This window comes from Dendropsophus ebraccatus, chromosome 2 (assembly GCF_027789765.1).
Source record: "Dendropsophus ebraccatus isolate aDenEbr1 chromosome 2, aDenEbr1.pat, whole genome shotgun sequence".
NCBI classification, from domain to species: domain Eukaryota; kingdom Metazoa; phylum Chordata; class Amphibia; order Anura; family Hylidae; genus Dendropsophus; species Dendropsophus ebraccatus.
This window is the reverse complement of record NC_091455.1, coordinates 218,520,521-218,539,846: the sequence shown is the minus strand read 5'-3', so window position 1 is coordinate 218,539,846 and position 19,326 is coordinate 218,520,521. Positions and strand designations below refer to the sequence as shown.

General features: G+C 53.6%; 1 protein-coding gene across 1 annotated transcript; it reads left to right on the top strand.

The window, feature by feature from the left end:
• The first annotated feature begins 139 nt into the window (after positions 1-139).
• LOC138784238 (acid-sensing ion channel 2-like) lies at positions 140-17,326 on the top strand. Its single transcript, XM_069959743.1, has 5 exons — positions 140-155; positions 206-295; positions 1,934-2,013; positions 5,807-5,875; positions 17,150-17,326. The coding sequence occupies exons 1-5, from the start codon at positions 140-142 to the stop codon at positions 17,252-17,254; spliced, it is 360 nt and encodes a 119-aa protein (XP_069815844.1). The 3' UTR covers positions 17,255-17,326.
• The last annotated feature ends 2,000 nt before the right edge of the window (positions 17,327-19,326 follow it).

Below are 19,326 nucleotides of genomic sequence, written 5' to 3'. Positions count from 1 at the left end.
TCTGATGACTGTCTCTATGAGTCCGGTGTATGTCTCTGATGACTGTCTCTGTGAGTCTGGTGTATGTCTCTGATGACTGTCTCTTGTTCCTTCTTCCTCCCTGTTGAGTGCCGATCTCCAGTGTCGCTGACCTTGAGGCATGACGGATGATCACCGTCAGTCACCATATGTCTGTCTAACTCTAACTGTCTCTTTTCTCTCAGAGAAAACATTCTGGTTCTGGACATCTTTTTTGAGGCGCTGAACTATGAGACTATTGAGCAGAAAAAGGCCTATGAAGTGGCTGGGTTACTGGGTGAGAACTCACACTCAATCTTCTTCCAGTTCTTGGTGAGGTATGGTGGCCTGAGGCACCGCCTGAATGTGTGCAGACCAGCTGAGGACCATAGGAGGACCAGCTGAGGACCATAGAAGGACCAGCTGAGGACCATGGGAGCACCAGCTGAGGACCATGGAAGGACCAGCTGAGGACCATAGAAGGACCAGCTGAGGACCATGGGAGCACCAGCTGAGGACCATGGAAGGACCAGCTGAGGACCATGGAAGGACCAGCTGAGGACCACGGAAGGACCAGCTGAGGCCCACGGGAGCACCAGCTGAGGACCACGGAAGGACCATCTGAGGCCCACGGGAGGACCAGCTGAGGCCCACGGGAGGACCAGCTGAGGCCCACGGGAGGACCAGCTGAGGCCCACGGGAGGACCAGCTGAGGCCCACGGGAGGACCAGCTGAGGACCATAGAAGGACCAGCTGAGGACCATGGGAGCACCAGCTGAGGACCATGGAAGGACCAGCTGAGGACCATGGAAGGACCAGCTGAGGACCATGGAAGGACCAGCTGAGGACCATGAAAGGACCATCTGCGGCCCACGGAAGGACTATCTGAGGCCCACGGGAGGACCAGCTGAGGTCCACGGGAGGACCAGCTGAGGCCCACGGGAGGACCAGCTGAGGCCCACGGGAGGACCAGCTGAGGCCCACGGGAGGACCAGCTGAGGCCCACGGGAGGACCAGCTGAGGCCCACGGGAGGACCAGCTGAGGACCATAGAAGGACCAGCTGAGGACCATGGAAGGACCAGCTGAGGACCATGGAAGGACCAGCTGAGGACCATGGAAGGACCAGCTGAGGACCATGGAAGGACCAGCTGAGGACCATGGAAGGACCAGCTGAGGACCATGAAAGGACTAGCTGAGGACCATGGAAGGACCAGCTGAGGACCATGGAAGGACCAGCTGAGGCCCACGGGAGCACCAGCTGAGGACCACGGAAGGACCATCTGAGGCCCACAGAAGGACTATCTGAGGCCCACAGAAGGACTATCTGAGGCCCACAGAAGGACTATCTGAGGCCCACGGGAGGACCATCTGAGGCCCACGGGAGGACCATCTGAGGCCCACGGGAGGACCAGCTGAGGCCCACGGGAGGACCAGCTGAGGCCCACGGGAGGACCAGCTGAGGCCCACGGGAGGACCAGCTTAGGCCCACGAGAGGACCAGCTTAGACCCACGGGAGGACCAACTGAGGCCCATGGATGGACCAGCTGAGGCCCATGGATGGACAAGCTGAGGCCCATGAAAGGACCAGCGGAGGCCCATGGATGGACCAGCGGAGGCCCATGGATGGACCAGCGGAGGCCCATGGATGGACCAGCTGAGGCCCATGGATGGACCAGCTGAGGCCCACGGGAGGACCAGCTGAGGCTCACGGAAGGACCAGCTGAGGCCCACTGAAGGACCAGCTGAGGCCCACGGATGGACCAGCTGAGGACCACGGATGGACCAGCTGAGGCCCACGGATGGACCAGCTGAGGACCACGGATGGACCAGCTGAGGACCACGGATGGACCAGCTGAGGACCATGAGAGGATCAGGCGGTGCCCAGAGTCACGTGGGATATTTCTGTTTTGCCTGATTATTAAATTGTGTCTCCAGGTGACATTGGAGGTCAGATGGGCTTGTTCATTGGGGCCAGCATCCTCACCATCCTGGAGATCATTGACTACCTGTATGAGGTGAGACATCGTTCACTAGTGTGTACATCCATCTACACCACACAGCACAACATGAATGATTGGTGGTGTGAAAATGTGACCTAAAGCATAACATAGGACATCATGTGACAGTAGCCGGCTGTGTGATGGGGGGACGTCATGTGACAATAGCCGGCTGTGTGATGGGGGGACATCATGTGACAATAGCCGGCTGTGTGATGGGGGGACATCATGTGACAGTAGCCGGCTGTGTGATGGGGGGACATCATGTGACAGTAGCCGGCTGTGTGATGGGGGGACATCATGTGACAGTAGCCGGCTGTGTGATGGGGGGACATCATGTGACAGTAGCCGGCTGTGTGATGGGGGGACATCATGTGACAGTAGCCGGCTGTGTGATGGGGGGACATCATGTGACAGTAGCCGGCTGTGTGATGGGGGGACATCATGTGACAGTAGCCGGCTGTGTGATGGGGGGACATCATGTGACAGTAGCCGGCTGTGTGATGGGGGGACATCATGTGACAGTAGCCGGCTGTGTGATGGAAGAGATCATGTGACAGTAGCCGGCTGTGTGAGGGGGGACATCATGTGACAATAGCCGGCTGTGTGATGGGGGGACATCATGTTAAAGTAGCCGGCTGTGTGATGGAGGGACATCATGTTACAGTAGCCGGCTGTGTGATGGGGGGACATCATGTGACATTAGCCGGCTATGTGATGGGGGGACATCATGTGACAGTAGCCGGCTGTGTGATGGGGGACATCATGTGATAGTAGCCGGCTGTGTGATGGGGGACATCATGTGATAGTAGCCAGCTGTGTCATAAGGGGACATCATGTGATGGCCGGCTGTGTGATGGGGGGGACATCATGTGATAGTAGCCGGCTGTGTGATGGGGGACATCATGTGATGGCCGGCTGTGTGATGGGGGGACATCATGTGATGGCCGGCTGTGTGATGGGGGGGACATCATGTGATAGTAGCCGGCTGTGTGATGGGGGACATCATGTGATAGTAGCCGGCTGTGTGATGGGGGACATCATGTGATGGCCGGCTGTGTGAGGGGGGGACATCATGTGATGGCCGGCTGTGTGAGGGGGGGACATCATGTGATGGCCGGCTGTGTGAGGGGGGACATCATGTGATGGCCGGCTGTGTGATGGGGGGACATCATGTGATAGTAGCCGGCTGTGTGATGGGGGACATCATGTGATGGCCGGCTGTGTGAGGGGGGGACATCATGTGATGGCCGGCTGTGTGAGGGGGGACATCATGTGATAGTAGCCGGCTGTGTGATGGGGGACATCATGTGATGGCCGGCTGTGTGAGGGGGGACATCATGTGATAGTAGCCGGCTGTGTGATGGGGGACATCATGTGACAGTAGCCGGCTGTGTGATGGGGGACATCATGTGATAGTAGCCAGCTGTGTGATGGGGGACATCATGTGATAGTAGCCAGCTGTGTCATAAGGGGACATCATGTGATGGCCGGCTGTGTGATGGGGGGGACATCATGTGATAGTAGCCGGCTGTGTGATGGGGGACATCATGTGATGGCCGGCTGTGTGATGGGGGGACATCATGTGATAGTAGCCGGCTGTGTGATGGGGGGGGACATCATGTGATAGTAGCCGGCTGTGTGATGGGGGACATCATGTGATAGTAGCCGGCTGTGTGATGGGGGACATCATGTGATGGCCGGCTGTGTGAGGGGGGGACATCATGTGATGGCCGGCTGTGTGAGGGGGGGACATCATGTGATGGCCGGCTGTGTGAGGGGGGGACATCATGTGATGGCCGGCTGTGTGAGGGGGGGACATCATGTGATAGTAGCCGGCTGTGTGATGGGGGACATCATGTGATGGCCGGCTGTGTGATGGGGGGACATCATGTGATGGCCGGCTGTGTGAGGGGGGACATCATGTGATGTCCGGCTGTGTGAGGGGGGACATCATGTGATGGCCGGCTGTGTGATGGGGGACATCATGTGATGGCCGGCTGTGTGAGGGGGGACATCATGTGATGGCCGGCTGTGTGATGGGGGGACATCATGTGATAGTAGCCGGCTGTGTGATGGGGGACATCATGTGATGGCCGGCTGTGTGATGGGGGACATCATGTGATGGCCGGCTGTGTGATGGGGGACATCATGTGATGGCCGGCTGTGTGATGGGGGGATATCATGTGATGGCCGGCTGTGTGAGGGGAGGACATCATGTGATGGCTGGCTGTGTGAGGGGGGGACATCATGTGATGGCCGGCTGTGTGAGGGGGGGACATCATGTGATGGCCGGCTGTGTGAGGGGGGACATCATGTGATGGCCGGCTGTGTGAGGGGGGACATCATGTGATAGTAGCCGGCTGTGTGATGGGGGACATCATGTGATGGCTGGCTGTGTGAGGGGGGGACATCATGTGATGGCCGGCTGTGTGAGGGGGGGACATCATGTGATGGCCGGCTGTGTGATGGGGGGACATCATGTGATAGTAGCCGGCTGTGTGATGGGGGACATCATGTGATGGCCGGCTGTGTGAGGGGGGACATCATGTGATAGTAGCCGGCTGTGTGATGGGGGGACATCATGTGATGGCCGGCTGTGTGAGGGGGGACATCATGTGATGGCCGGCTGTGTGATGGGGGGACATTATGTGATAGTAGCCGGCTGTGTGATGGGGGACATCATGTGATGGCCGGCTGTGTGATGGGGGACATCATGTGATGGCCGGCTGTGTGATGGGGGGATATCATGTGATGGCCGGCTGTGTGAGGGGGGGACATCATGTGATGGCCGGCTGTGTGAGGGGGGACATCATGTGATGGCCGGCTGTGTGAGGGGGGGACATCATGTGATAGTAGACAGCTGTGTGATAAGGGGACATCATGTGATGGCCGGCTGTGTGATGGGGGGACATCATGTGATAGTAGTCGGCTGTGTGATGGGGGACATCATGTGATGGCCGGCTGTGTGATGGGGGACATCATGTGATGGCCGGCTGTGTGATGGGGGGACATCATGTGATGGCCGGCTGTGTGAGGGGGGGACATCATGTGATGGCCGGCTGTGTGAGGGGGGGACATCATGTGATAGTAGCCGGCTGTGTGATGGGGGACATCATGTGATGGCCTGCTGTGTGAGGGGGGACATCATGTGATGGCCGGCTGTGTGATGGGGGGACATCATGTGATAGTAGCCGGCTGTGTGATGGGGGACATCATGTGATGGCCGGCTGTGTGAGGGGGGGACATCATGTGATGGCCGGCTGTGTGAGGGGGGACATCATGTGATGGCCGGCTGTGTGATGGGGGGACATCATGTGATAGTAGCCGGCTGTGTGATGGGGGACATCATGTGATGGCCGGCTGTGTGAGGGGGGACATCATGTGATGGCCGGCTGTGTGAGGGGGGACATCATGTGATGGCCGGCTGTGTGAGGGGGGACATCATGTGATGGCCGGCTGTGTGATGGGGGACATCATGTGATGGCCGGCTGTGTGAGGGGGGACATCATGTGATGGTCGGCTGTGTGAGGGGGCACATCATGTGATAGTAGCCGGCTGTGTGATGGGGGACATCATGTGATGGCCGGCTGTGTGAGGGGGCATATCATGTGATGGCCGGCTGTGTGATGGGGGGACATCATGTGATAGTAGCCGGCTGTGTGAGGGGGCATATCATGTGATGGTCGGCTGTGTGAGGGGGCACATCATGTGATGGCCGGCTGTGTGATGGGGGACATCATGTGATGGCCGGCTGTGTGATGGGGGACATCATGTGATGGCCGGCTGTCCATCCTGTCTTGTCTTACAGGTTATCCGTGACAAAGTTTTCAGCTATTTACAGAAGAGAAAGAAAGAACAAAGGAAAGAGAGCGACCTGGTAAAAATACCCGCCCTCCCCCGCACCCCAACCCCCGCCCCCCAACCCCCGCCCTCTTCTAGCCAGGAAAGGGTCCTCTCTGGGCTGCTCTGCAGGAGGGATGGGCTCAGCGTGGCCCCCAGAGGTCATCTGGCTCAGAAAGTGTTCAGTACCGCAGGCCGGTGGGAAGGCCGGATCGTCATTATGCCAGGGCGATAGGAAAGTCCGAATCCAGGTAACCGGCTGTGCCAGACTTAGAAGTTAGAACTTAGAAGTCACGGGTCCGGTATGGAGGCTAGGTGTGGACAGTGGATGGGTAGGATCCAGGGTCAGGTATGGAGGCTAGGTGTGGACAGTGGATGGGTAGGATCCAGGGTCAGGTATGGAGGCTAGGTGTGGACAGTGGATGGGTAGGATCCTGGGTCAGGTATGGAGGCTAGGTGTGGACAGTGGATGGGTAGGACCCAGGGTCAGGTATGGAGGCTAGATGTGGACAGTGGATGGGTAGGACCCAGGGTCAGGTATGGAGGCTAGGTGTGGACAGTGGATGGGTAGGATCCAGGGTCAGGTATGGAGGCTAGGTGTGGACAGTGGATGGGTAGGATCCAGGGTCAGGTATGGAGGCTAGGTGTGGACAGTGGATGGGTAGGACCCAGGGTCAGGTATGGAGGCTAGGTGTGGACAGTGGATGGGTAGGATCCTGGGTCAGGTATGGAGGCTAGGTGTGGACAGTGGATGGGTAGGACCCAGGGTCAGGTATGGAGGCTAGATGTGGACAGTGGATGGGTAGGACCCAGGGTCAGGTATGGAGGCTAGGTGTGGACAGTGGATGGGTAGGATCCAGGGTCAGGTATGGAGGCTAGGTGTGGACAGTGGATGGGTAGGATCCAGGGTCAGGTATGGAGGCTAGGTGTGGACAGTGGATGGGTAGGATCCAGGGTCAGGTATGGAGGCTAGGTGTGGACAGTGGATGGGTAGGATCCTGGGTCAGGTATGGAGGCTAGGTGTGGACAGTGGATGGGTAGGACCCAGGGTCAGGTATGGAGGCTAGATGTGGACAGTGGATGGGTAGGACCCAGGGTCAGGTATGGAGGCTAGGTGTGGACAGTGGATGGGTAGGACCCAGGGTCAGGTATGGAGGCTAGATGTGGACAGTGGATTGGTAGGACCCAGGGTCAGGTATGGAGGCTAGGTGCGGAGGGTGGAAGGTAGTTCCCGGGGTCAGGTACAGAGGCTAGGTGTGGACAGTGGATGGGTAGGACCCAGGGTCAGGTACGGAGGCTAGGTGTGGACAGTGGATGGGTAGGACCCAGGGTCAGGTACAGAGGCTAGGTGTGGAGGGTGGTAGGTAGTTCCCGGGGTCAGGTATGGAGGCTAGGTGTGGACAGTGGATTGGTTGTACCCAGGGTCAGGTATGGAGGCTAGGTGTGGACAGTGGATGGGTAGGACCCAGGGTCAGGTATGGAGGCTAGGTGTGGACAGTGGATGGGTAGGACCAGGGCCGCCATCAGGAATTCCAGGGCCCCATACTGCCACCTTGTCTGGGCCCCCACCTTACCAAAGACATTAATCCAAAAAAATCTTCAACTCAGGACATACGTTTGGCTATATAAAGCCCATAATATGTGTTACATCACGAGTCAGTTAGGTCAGGTTTTCAGCCTTAAAAATAACTATTGTTTTATAAAAGAATGGCTGAAAAATGTCATGTGTTTTCCCACAAATAATACTGACACATCATAATCACAATAATGTTTTGCCTGACTTCTCCTATAATATATATAGACAATAGATGCACAAACCCAACAGTACAAATAGGCAGATACACACATGTATGCACACACATCACACAGATACATATAGATCCACAATACATGTATACACACATATAGGCAGATTACAGGATACACAAATATACCAACATAGAGAAATTACAGATACAAACACATGCAGATTCTATATATATATATATATATATATATATATATATATATATATATATTTATTTATATACCTCTACACAGACACATAGCAGAGATGCAGACACACACATGCAGATTACATATATATATATACCTCTACACAGACACATAGCAGAGATGCAGACACACACATGCAGATTCCATATATATATATATATATACCTCTACACAGACACATAGCAGAGATGCAGACACACATGCAGATTACCCAGATACAAACACATGCAGATGACATATATACCTCTACTAGTACACACACACATTCATCCAGAAGCACACACATGCAGATTGCACAGATATATGATCAGGGGCTCAAACACACACACACACACACACACACACACTCTCACACACACACACACACTCTCACACACACACACACTCTCACACACACACACACACACACACACACTCTCACACACACTCTCACACACACACACACACACACACACACTCTCACACACACACACACACACACACACACACACACTCTCACACACACACACACACACACACACACACACACTCTCACACACACTCACACACACACACACACTCTCACACACACTCACACACACACACACACACACTCTCACACACACACACACACTCTCACACACACACACACATACACTCTCACACACACACACTCTCACACACACACACACACTCTCACACACACTCTCACACACACACACTTTTTATCCTTGAGGCCCCCAGTGATACAGTGCTCAAATACAGATTATAAGTGACTCGTCTATAGCTCAGATACAGATATCACACACACACTCAGTGGACAGTGGATGGGTAGGACCCAGGGTCAGGTATGGAGGCTAGGTGTGGACAGTGGATGGGTAGGACCCAGGGTCAGGTATGGAGGCTAGGTGTGGACAGTGGATGGGTCGGAAGCAGGGTCAGGTATGGAGGCTAGGTGTGGACAGTGGATGGGTAGGATCCAGGGTCAGGTATGGAGGCTAGGTGTGGACAGTGGATGGGTAGGATCCAGGGTCAGGTATGGAGGCTAGGTGGGGACAGTGGATGGGTAGGACACAGGATCTGGTATGGAGGCTAGGTGGGGACAGTGGATGGGTAGGACCCAGGATCTGGTATGGAGGCTAGGTGTGGACAGTGGATGGGTAGGACCCAGGATCTGGTATGGAGGCTAGGTGTGGACAGTGGATGGGTAGGATCCAGGGTCAGGTATGGAGGCTAGGTGTGGACAGTGGATGGGTAGGATCCAGGGTCAGGTATGGAGGCTAGGTGTGGACAGTGGATGGGTAGGATCCAGGGTCAGGTATGGAGGCTAGGTGTGGACAGTGGATGGGTAGGATCCAGGGTCAGGTATGGAGGCTAGGTGTGGACAGTGGATGGGTAGGATCCAGGGTCAGGTATGGAGGCTAGGTGTGGACAGTGGATGGGTAGGATCCAGGGTCAGGTATGGAGGCTAGGTGTGGACAGTGGATGGGTAGGATCCAGGGTCAGGTATGGAGGCTAGGTGTGGACAGTGGATGGGTAGGATCCAGGGTCAGGTATGGAGGCTAGGTGTGGACAGTGGATGGGTAGGATCCAGGGTCAGGTATGGAGGCTAGGTGTGGACAGTGGATGTGTAGGACCCAGGGTCTGGTACAGACCCTAGGTGTGGAGTGTGGTAGGTAGGACCCAGGGTCAGGTACAGAGGCTAGGTGCGGAGGGTGGTAGGTAGTTTCCGGGGTCAGGTATGGAGGCTAGGTGTGGACAGTGGATGTGTAGGACCCAGGGTCAGGTACAGAGGCTAGGTGTGGAGGGTGGTAGGTAGTTTCTGGGGTCAGGTATGGAGGCTAGATGTGGAGGGGGATTGGTAGGACCTTAGCACGGTGGTCCGTAGTGGAGTTGTGACCCACCCAGACTATTGGTACTGCCACCCACAGAAAAAGGAGATGACCCAAGGATAGAGTAGTGGCTGTGTAGGTGCCGGAACAGTAATCACTGAGTCCTGTTACCATAAATAAAATCTTCTTACTGTGAGGTTGTGTACAGTAGCCAATCACAGACTGCAGAGGTAACAGGACAGAACCTGCGCTAAAAGCCTTTGGAGTAGAACAGCTGAGCTGACTTGATTGTGCGACGAAAAGTAGAGTGAGCTGAGAACAGTAGAGAGGAGTTTGTGCTGAGAGTCCAACCCAGGGTAGAAGTGTGCTCTGCCGGAACTTTAGAAGAAGAAGAAGTAAAATACTGAAGAATAACTGAAATTAGAAGACTACTTGTGCCCGTGTTTCGACCTTTGTTGTTGTGATACCACCTGTTGCCCTACAGTGTCACGTGACCCAAGCCCCAGACCATGTTACCTGATTTGAGCAAGGTGGAGAAGATTACCTGGTTACACCTGCGCTGCAAGATAGAGTACGTAGGCTTGTAGCAACTTTGCTCTATCCGGATGAGTTCAGGATACTGTCCTAAACTTTTAGAAGCATTAACAGCGTGGGTTCGCGTGATCTCTGACTTGTCCTCTCCTGAGTAGTTTAGCACTGCATACTTGGACCAAAAATCTCTACGTCTCCATGTGCGTCCATCCACTACCACCCTCCTGACTAGACTACACTGGATACTGACTGGAGGGGGGACCTGGCAAAGGCAGGGCCCAGCTGGACCACAGCAGGGACTGTCTTGTCTTGCGTCTTGTCTTGGGTAAGACTCCCTAAGTGTGGGCGCGCACTTCCTCTCCCCATGTGACAACTTCCTACAGGAGGTGTAATATCCCCTGTGAGTGGTGAAGAAAGTGTGAAGAGAAAAGGAGAATAGAGATAGGTGAAAGGAAAGAACAGCTCTCATTGTTCACTGCAGCTGTGCAATATACAAGTGCATATACAGATATCAGTGACATCTAGTGGTAAAACTTTAGTATCACTTCATTACCATTACTCAACTTGTAGTACAGGTTTTTGCGAGGGGTGTATAAACTAATAACGTTCGTGGTGGGACACCACAATACCATGGCTGGGGAGTCTTTTTCTTTAAAGAGTCACTGTCGTATTTTTTTTTTTTGCAGAAATCAATAGTCCAGGCGATTTTAAGAAACTTTGTAATTGGGTTTATTAGCCAAATCTGCCATTATCTGCATGTAAAAAGCCTTTTCCCAGGTCCCCCCCCTCCTTCCTCTTTTTCATCCACTCTGAAAAATCTGAAAATTGTGACTTGTTGCAGGAGACGTCCCCTGTCTGCTCTAGGGAGAGGGGAGGGGGGAGGAGGAAGGAGGGAGTTAGCCGGCAGCAGAAAGCAGATAACAGAGGATTACAGGCATGGAGCTGGGTGACAGCTGTAATCTGAGCTCAGACAGGTCACTGGTGATGGTCAGAACAGATAACGGGTGAGGGATTTGTAGATTAACTCTTTGTTGTCCTGTTTTGGTCTTTTCTTTAGCTCTCTCCATAGGAGAACAATGAAGACAGGGGGGAGAGCTTCAAACTGCTTTTTCATGATAAAAATGCATTTTTCGGATAATAAACCCAATTACAAAGTTTCTTAAAATCGCCTGGACTATTGATTTCTGCAAAAAAAAAATTCACGACAGTGACACTTTAAACTGGTGTCAGAAAGTTATATAGTTTAAAAAATCTCCAGTCTTCCAGTACTTATAAGCTGCTGTATGCCCTGCAGGAAGTGGGGTTTTCTCTACAGTCTTCCAGTACTTATCAGCTGGTGTATGTCCTGCAGGAAGTGGTGTATTCTCCCCAGTCTGACACAGTGCTCTCTGCTGCCACCTCTGTCCATGTCAGGAACTGTCCAGAGCAGCAGCAAATCCCCATTGAAAACCTCTCCTGCTCTGGACAGTTCCTGACATGGCAGCAGAGAGCACTGTGTCAGACTGGAGAGTATACACCACTTCCTGCAGGACATACAGCAGCTGATAAGTACTGGAAAACTGGAGATTTTTACTAGCAATAAGTTACAAATCTATATAACTTTCTGACACCAGTATATTTGAAAGAAAAAGATTTTTGCTGGTGTTCCCCTTTAATGCTTCAGTTTTTGAGTATTCTTCAAACTTATCAAAGTCCTTGAGGATTGCCGGAATAGAGATGAGGGGGACAGCGATGCCCTGTATGAACCCTGCACCCCGTGTGCCGGAGCCCTCTGGGGTATCCTCTCAGGATTCCAGGCTGGTTCGCATATTTCTGATCCCCCAGCAGACACGGTGCACATTGCGGATAATGGTGACAGATTACTGGGAGGGGCTGGTGATCCCCCAGCAGTCATGGTGCACATTGCGGATCAGGATGACAGATTACTGGGAGGGGCTGGTGATCCCCCAGCAGACATGGTGCACATTGCGGATCAGGATGACAGATTACTGGGAGGGGCTGGTGATCCCCCAGCGGACATGGTGCACATTGCGGATAATGATGACAGATTACTGGGAGGGGCTGGTGATCCCCCCGCGGTCATGGTGCACATTGCGGATCGGGATGACAGATTACTGGGAGGGGCTGGTGATCCCCCAGCGGACATGGTGCACATTGCGGATAATGGTGACAGATAACTGGGAGGGGCTGGTGATCCCCCAGCGGACACGGTGCACATTGTGGATAATGCTGACAGATTACTGGGAGGGGCTGGTGATCCCCCAGCAGACACGGTGCACATTGCGGATCAGGATGACAGATTACTGGGAGGGGCTGGTGATCGCCCAGCGGACATGGTGCACATTGCGGATCAGGATGACAGATTACTGGGAGGGGCTGGTGATCCCCCAGCGGTCATGGTGCACATTGCGGATAATGGTGACAGATTACTGGGAGGGGCTGGTGATCCCCCAGCAGACACGGTGCACATTGTGGATAATGGTGACAGATTACTGGGAGGGGCTGGTGATCCCCCAGCAGACACGGTGCACATTGTGGATAATGGTGACAGATTACTGGGAGGGGCTGGTGATCCCCCAGCGGACACGGTGCACATTGCGGATCAGGATGACAGATTACTGGGAGGGGCTGGTGATCGCCCAGCAGACACGGTGCACATTGTGGATAATGGTGACAGATTACTGGGAGGGGCTGGTGATCCCCCAGCGGACACGGTGCACATTGCGGATCAGGATGACAGATTACTGGGAGGGGCTGGTGATCGCCCAGCGGACATGGTGCACATTGCGGATGATGGTGACAGATTACTGGGAGGGGCTGGTGATCCCCCAGCGGACATGGTGCACATTGCGGATCAGGATGACAGATTACTGGGAGGGGCTGGTGATCCCCCAGCAGACACGGTGCACATTGTGGATAATGGTGACAGATTACTGGGAGGGGCTGGTGATCCCCCAGCGGACATGGTGCACATTGTGGATAATGCTGACAGATTACTGGGAGGGGCTGGTGATCCCCCAGCGGTCATGGTGCACATTGCGGATCAGGATGACAGATTACTAGGAGGGGCTGGTGATCCCCCAGCGGACATGGTGCACATTGCGGATAATGGTGACAGATTACTGGGAGGGGCTGGTGATCCCCCAGCGGAGACGGTGCACATTGCGGATAATGGTGACAGATTACTGGGAGGGGCTGGTGATCCCCCAGCAGACACGGTGCACATTGCGGATAATGGTGACAGATTACTGGGAGGGGCTGGTGATCCCCCAGCAGTCATGGTGCACATTGTGGATAATGGTGACAGATTACTGGGAGGGGCTGGTGATCCCCCAGCGGACATGGTGCACATTGTGGATAATGGTGACAGATTACTGGGAGGGGCTGGTGATCCCCCAGCGGACATGGTGCACATTGCGGATAATGGTGACAGATAACTGGGAGGGGCTGGTGATCCCCCAGCGGACACGGTGCACATTGCGGATCAGGATGACAGATTACTGGGAGGGGCTGGTGATCCCCCAGCGGACACGGTGCACATTGCGGATCGGGATGACAGATTACTGGGAGGGGCTGGTGATCCCCCAGCGGTCATGGTGCACATTGCGGATCAGGATGACAGATTACTGGGAGGGGCTGGTGATCCCCCAGCAGACACGGTGCACATTGTGGATAATGGTGACAGATTACTGGGAGGGGCTGGTGATCCCCCAGCGGACACGGTGCACATTGTGGATAATGCTGACAGATTACTGGGAGGGGCTGGTGATCCCCCAGCGGTCATGGTGCACATTGCGGATCAGGATGACAGATTACTGGGAGGGGCTGGTGATGCCCCAGCGGTCATGGTGCACATTGCGGATCAGGATGACAGATTACTGGGAGGGGCTGGTGATCCCCCCGCGGACATGGTGCACATTGCGGATCAGGATGACAGATTACTGGGAGGGGCTGGTGATGCCCCAGCGGTCATGGTGCACATTGCGGATCAGGATGACAGATTACTGGGAGGGGCTGGTGATCCCCCAGCGGACACGGTGCACATTGCGGATAATGGTGACAGATTACTGGGAGGGGCTGGTGATCCCCCAGCAGTCATGGTGCACATTGCGGATCAGGATGACAGATTACTGGGAGGGGCTGGTGATCCCCCAGCGGAGACGGTGCACATCGGCATCAATGATAAAGTTAGAGGCAGGTGGAGGTTCCTTAAAACGATTTCAGAGATTTATGGTGAATACACACAGAAAGATTTACCTGACAGATCTTTGAAGCCAAAGCCAGGAACAGACTATACACAGAGACCAGGTCATAAAGGAAAGAGGGATCTATCCTCTTTTCAAATCCATTCCTGGCTTTGGCTTTAAAAATCTGTCAGATAAATCTCTCAGTGTGAACGCACCCTTAGACAGGAATCTTAATGGTCCTGTTCCACTGGCCGACTTCGGCCCCTTCATTTCAGTACAAGCGCCATTCTGCAGTATGGGCAGTAGGGGTGGGGGTAGTAGTGGGAGCAGTATGGGCAGTAGGGGTGGGGGTAGTAGTGGGAGCAGTATGGGCAGTAGGGGTGGGGGTAGTAGTGGGAGCAGTATGGGCAGTAGGGGTGGGGGTAGTAGTGGGAGCAGTATGGGCAGTAGGGGTGGGGGTAGTAGTGGGAGCAGTATGGGCAGTAGGAGCGGGGGTAGTAGTGGGAGCAGTATGGGCAGTAGGGGTGGGGTAGTAGTAGGAGCAGTATGGGCAGTAGGGGTGGGGGTAGTAGTGGGAGCAGTATGGGCAGTAGGGGTGGGGGTAGTAGTGGGAGCAGTATGGGCAGTAGGGGTGGGGGTAGTAGTGGGAGCAGTATGGGCAGTAGGGGTGGGGGTAGTAGTAGGAGCAGTATGGGCAGTAGGGGTGGGCGTAGTAGTAGGAGCAGTATGGGCAGTAGGGGTGGGGGTAGTAGTGGGAGCAGTATGGGCAGTAGGAGCGGGGGTAGTAGTGGGAGCAGTATGGGCAGTAGAGGTGGGGGTAGTAGTGGGAGCAGTATGGGCAGTAGGGGTGGGGGTAGTAGTAGGAGCAGTATGGGCAGTAGGGGTGCTGGTAGTAGTAGGAGCATTATGGGCAGTAGGGGTGGGGGTAGTAGTGGGAGCAGTATGGGCAGTAGGGGTGGGGGTAGTAGTGGGAGCAGTATGGGCAGTAGGGGTAGTAGTGGGAGCAGTATGGGCAGTAGGGGTGGGGGTAGTAGTGGGAGCAGTATGGGCAGTAGGGGTGCTGGTAGTAGTAGGAGCAGTATGGGCAGTAGGGGTGGGGGTAGTAGTAGGAGCAGTATGGGTAGTAGGGGTGGGGGTAGTAGTGGGAGCAGTATGGGCAGTAGGGTTGGGGGTAGTAGTGGGAGCAGTATGGGCAGTGGGGGTAGTAGTGGGAGCAGTATGGGCAGTAGTAGTGGGAGCAGTATGGGCAGTGGGGGTAGTAGTGGGAGCAGTATGGGCAGTATAGGTGGGGGTAGTAGTGGGAGCAGTATGGGCAGTGGGGGTAGTAGTGGGAGCAGTATGGGCAGTATAGGTGGGGGTAGTAGTGGGAGCAGTATGAGCAGTAGTAGTGGGAGCAGTATGGGCAGTGGGGGTAGTAATGGGAGCAGTATGGGCAGTAGGGGTGGGGGTAATAGTGGGAGCAGTATGGGCAGTAGGGGCAGGGGTAGTAGTGGGAGCAGTATGGGCAGTAGGAGCGGGGGTAGTAGTGGGAGCAGTATGGGCAGTAGGGGTGCTGGTAGTAGTGGGAGCAGTAGGGGTTGGAGTAGTAGTGGGAGCAGTATGGGCAGTAGGGGTGCTGGTAGTAGTGGGAGCAGTATGGGCAGTAGGGGTGGGGGTAGTAGTGGGAGCAGTATGGGCAGTAGGGGTGGGGGTAGGAGTGGGAACAGTATGGGCAGTAGGAGCGGGGGTAGTAGTGGGAGCAGTATGGGCGGGGGTAGTAGTGGGAGCAGTATGGGCAGTAGGGGTGCTGGTAGTAGTGGGAGCAGTATGGGCAGTAGGGGTGGGGGTAGTAGTGGGAGCAGTATGGGCAGTAGGGGTGGGGGTAGTAGTGGGAGCAGTATGGGCAGTAGGAGCGGGGGTAGTAGTGGGAGCAGTATGGGCGGGGGTAGTAGTGGGAGCAGTATGGGCAGTAGGGGTGGGGGTAGTAGTGGGAGCAGTATGGGCAGTAGGAGTGGGGGTAGTAGTGGGAGCAGTATGGGCAGTAGGGGTGGGGGTAGTAGTGGGAGCAGTATGGGCAGTAGGGGTGCTGGTAGTAGTGGGAGCAGTATGGGCAGTAGGAGTGGGGGTAGTAGTGGGAGCAGTATGGGCAGTAGGCGTGGGGGTAGGAGTGGGAACAGTATGGGCAGTAGGAGCGGGGGTAGTAGTGGGAGCAGTATGGGCGGGGGTAGTAGTGGGAGCAGTATGGGCAGTAGGGGTGGGGGTAGTAGTGGGAGCAGTATGGGCAGTAGGGGTGCTGGTAGTAGTGGGAGCAGTATGGGCAGTAGGGGTGGGGGTAGTAGTGGAAGCAGTATGGGCAGTAGGGGTAGGGGTAGTAGTGGGAGCAGTATGGGCAGTAGGGGTAGGGGTAGTAGTGGGAGCAGTATGGGCAGTAGGAGCGGGGGTAGTAGTGGGAGCAGTATGGGCGGGGGTAGTAGTGGGAGCAGTATGGGCAGTAGGGGTGGGGGTAGTAGTGGGAGCAGTATGGGCAGTAGGAGTGGGGGTAGTAGTGGGAGCAGTATGGGCAGTAGGGGTGGGGGTAGTAGTGGGAGCAGTATGGGCAGTAGGGGTGGGGGTAGTAGTGGGAGCAGTATGGGCAGTAGGGGTGGGGGTAGTAGTGGGAGCAGTATGGGCAGTAGGGGTGGGGGTAGTAGTGGGAGCAGTGTCACCCCCCCATGTCCCCCCATCTCTCCTCCATAATAACTGAGACCTCCATGTGTCCCGGCCCCCCCCCCCCCCCCCCCGGCTCACTCTGCTCTCTCTTCTGCTCAGGACCCCTGGAACACCCTGCGGAGCGCCCCCTACTGTCCGAAGTGCTCCCCGCACACCTTGCCGCGTCACCAGGCTGTAGGCTCCATACGAGAGTTCGCTTGCTGACTGCACAGACGTTATTATATCATCACGAGGATTATAAACTACAAGCCGGTGTGAATCATGATGCAGGAGAAGCATGGAGCCAGAAGGTGGAGCCAATAACACCGCCATACGCTGTCACTGTGTCCTACCGAACACTACTGCAATAAACCTAATCCCTGGTATCCGGATATCCATCTAATATCATTGTGTCTGACTATAGAGGGTGATACATGAGCTGGGTATCTAATCCGATCATTTGTGATATCACCCCATCAGCCACCATCTTATGATATCACTGTATATACATCACTGGTGAGAGGGCACTAGTATAGTGATCAGTACTACACACCAGTATATATAGAGAGCAGTGATATCACTGTATATACATCACTGGTGAGAGGGCACTAGTATAGTGATCAGTACTACACACCTGTATATAGCAGTGATATCCCTGTATATACATCACTGGTGAGAGGGCACTAGTATAGTGATCAGTACTACACACCAGTATATATAGAGAGCAGTGATATCACTGTATATACATCACTGGTGAGAGGGCACTAGTATAGTGATCAGTACTACACACCTGTATATAGAGAGTAGTGATATCACTGTATATACATCACTGGTGAGAGGGCACTAGTATAGTGATCAGTACTACACACCAGTATATATAGAGAGCAGTGATATCACTGTATATACATCACTGGTGAGAGGGCACTAGTATAGTGATCAGTACTACACACCAGTATATATAGAGAGCAGTGATATCACTGTATATATACATCACTGGTGAGAGGGCACTAGTATAGTGATCAGTACTACACACCTGTATATATAGAGAGCAGTAATATCACTGTATATATACATCACTGGTAAAAGGGCACTAGTATAGTGATCAGTACTACACACCAGGATATATAGAGAGCAGTGATATCACTGTATATACATCACTGGTGAGAGGGCACTAGTATAGTGATCAGTACTACACACCAGGATATAGAGAGCAGTGATATCACTGTATATACATCACTGGTGAGAGGGCACTAGTATAGTGATCAGTACTACACACCTGTATATAGCAGTGATATCACTGTATATACATCACTGGTGAGAGGGCACTAGTATAGTGATCAGTACTACACACCTGTATATATAGAGAACAGTGATATCACTGTATATACATCACTGGTGAGAGGGCACTAGTATAGTGATCAGTACTACACACCTGTATATAGCAGTGATATCACTGTATATACATCACTGGTGAGAGGGCACTAGTATAGTGATCAGTACTACACACCAGGATATAGAGAGCAGTGATATCACTGTATATACATCACTGGTGAGAGGGCACTAGTATAGTGATCAGTACTACACACCTGTAAATATAGAGAGCAGTGATATCACTGTATATATACATCACTGGTGAGAGGGCACTAGTATAGTGATCAGTACTACACACCTGTATATAGAGAGCAGTGATATCACTGTATATACATCACTGGTGAGAGGACACTAGTATAGTGATCAGTACTACACACCTGTATATAGAGAGCAGTGATATCACTATATATACATCACTGGTGAGAGGGCACTAGTATAGTGATCAGTACTACACACCAGGATATAGCAGTGATATCACTGTATATATACATCACTGGTGAGAGGGCACTAGTATAGTGATCAGTACTACACACCAGGATATAGCAGTGATATCCCTGTATATACATCACTGGTGAGAGGGCACTAGTATAGTGATCAGTACTACACACCAGTATATATAGAGAGCAGTGATATCACTGTATATACATCACTGGTGAGAGGGCACTAGTATAGTGATCAGTACTACACACCTGTATATAGCAGTGATATCACTGTATATACATGACTGGTGAGAGGGCACTAGTATAGTGATCAGTACTACACACCAGTATATAGAGAGCAGTGATATCACTGTATATACATCACTGGTGAGAGGGCACTAGTATAGTGATCAGTACTACACACCAGGATATATAGAGAGCAGTGATATCACTATATATACATCACTGGTGAGAGGACACTAGTATAGTGATCAGTACTACACACCA

Coding starts and splice junctions, on each gene's coding strand:
- LOC138784238 (XM_069959743.1), top strand. Junction 2,014..5,806: donor TCATTGACTACCTGTATGAG/GTGAGACATCGT, acceptor CTTGTCTTACAG/GTTATCCGTGACAAAGTTTT. Junction 5,876..17,149: donor AAAGGAAAGAGAGCGACCTG/GTAAAAATACCC, acceptor TCTTCTGCTCAG/GACCCCTGGAACACCCTGCG.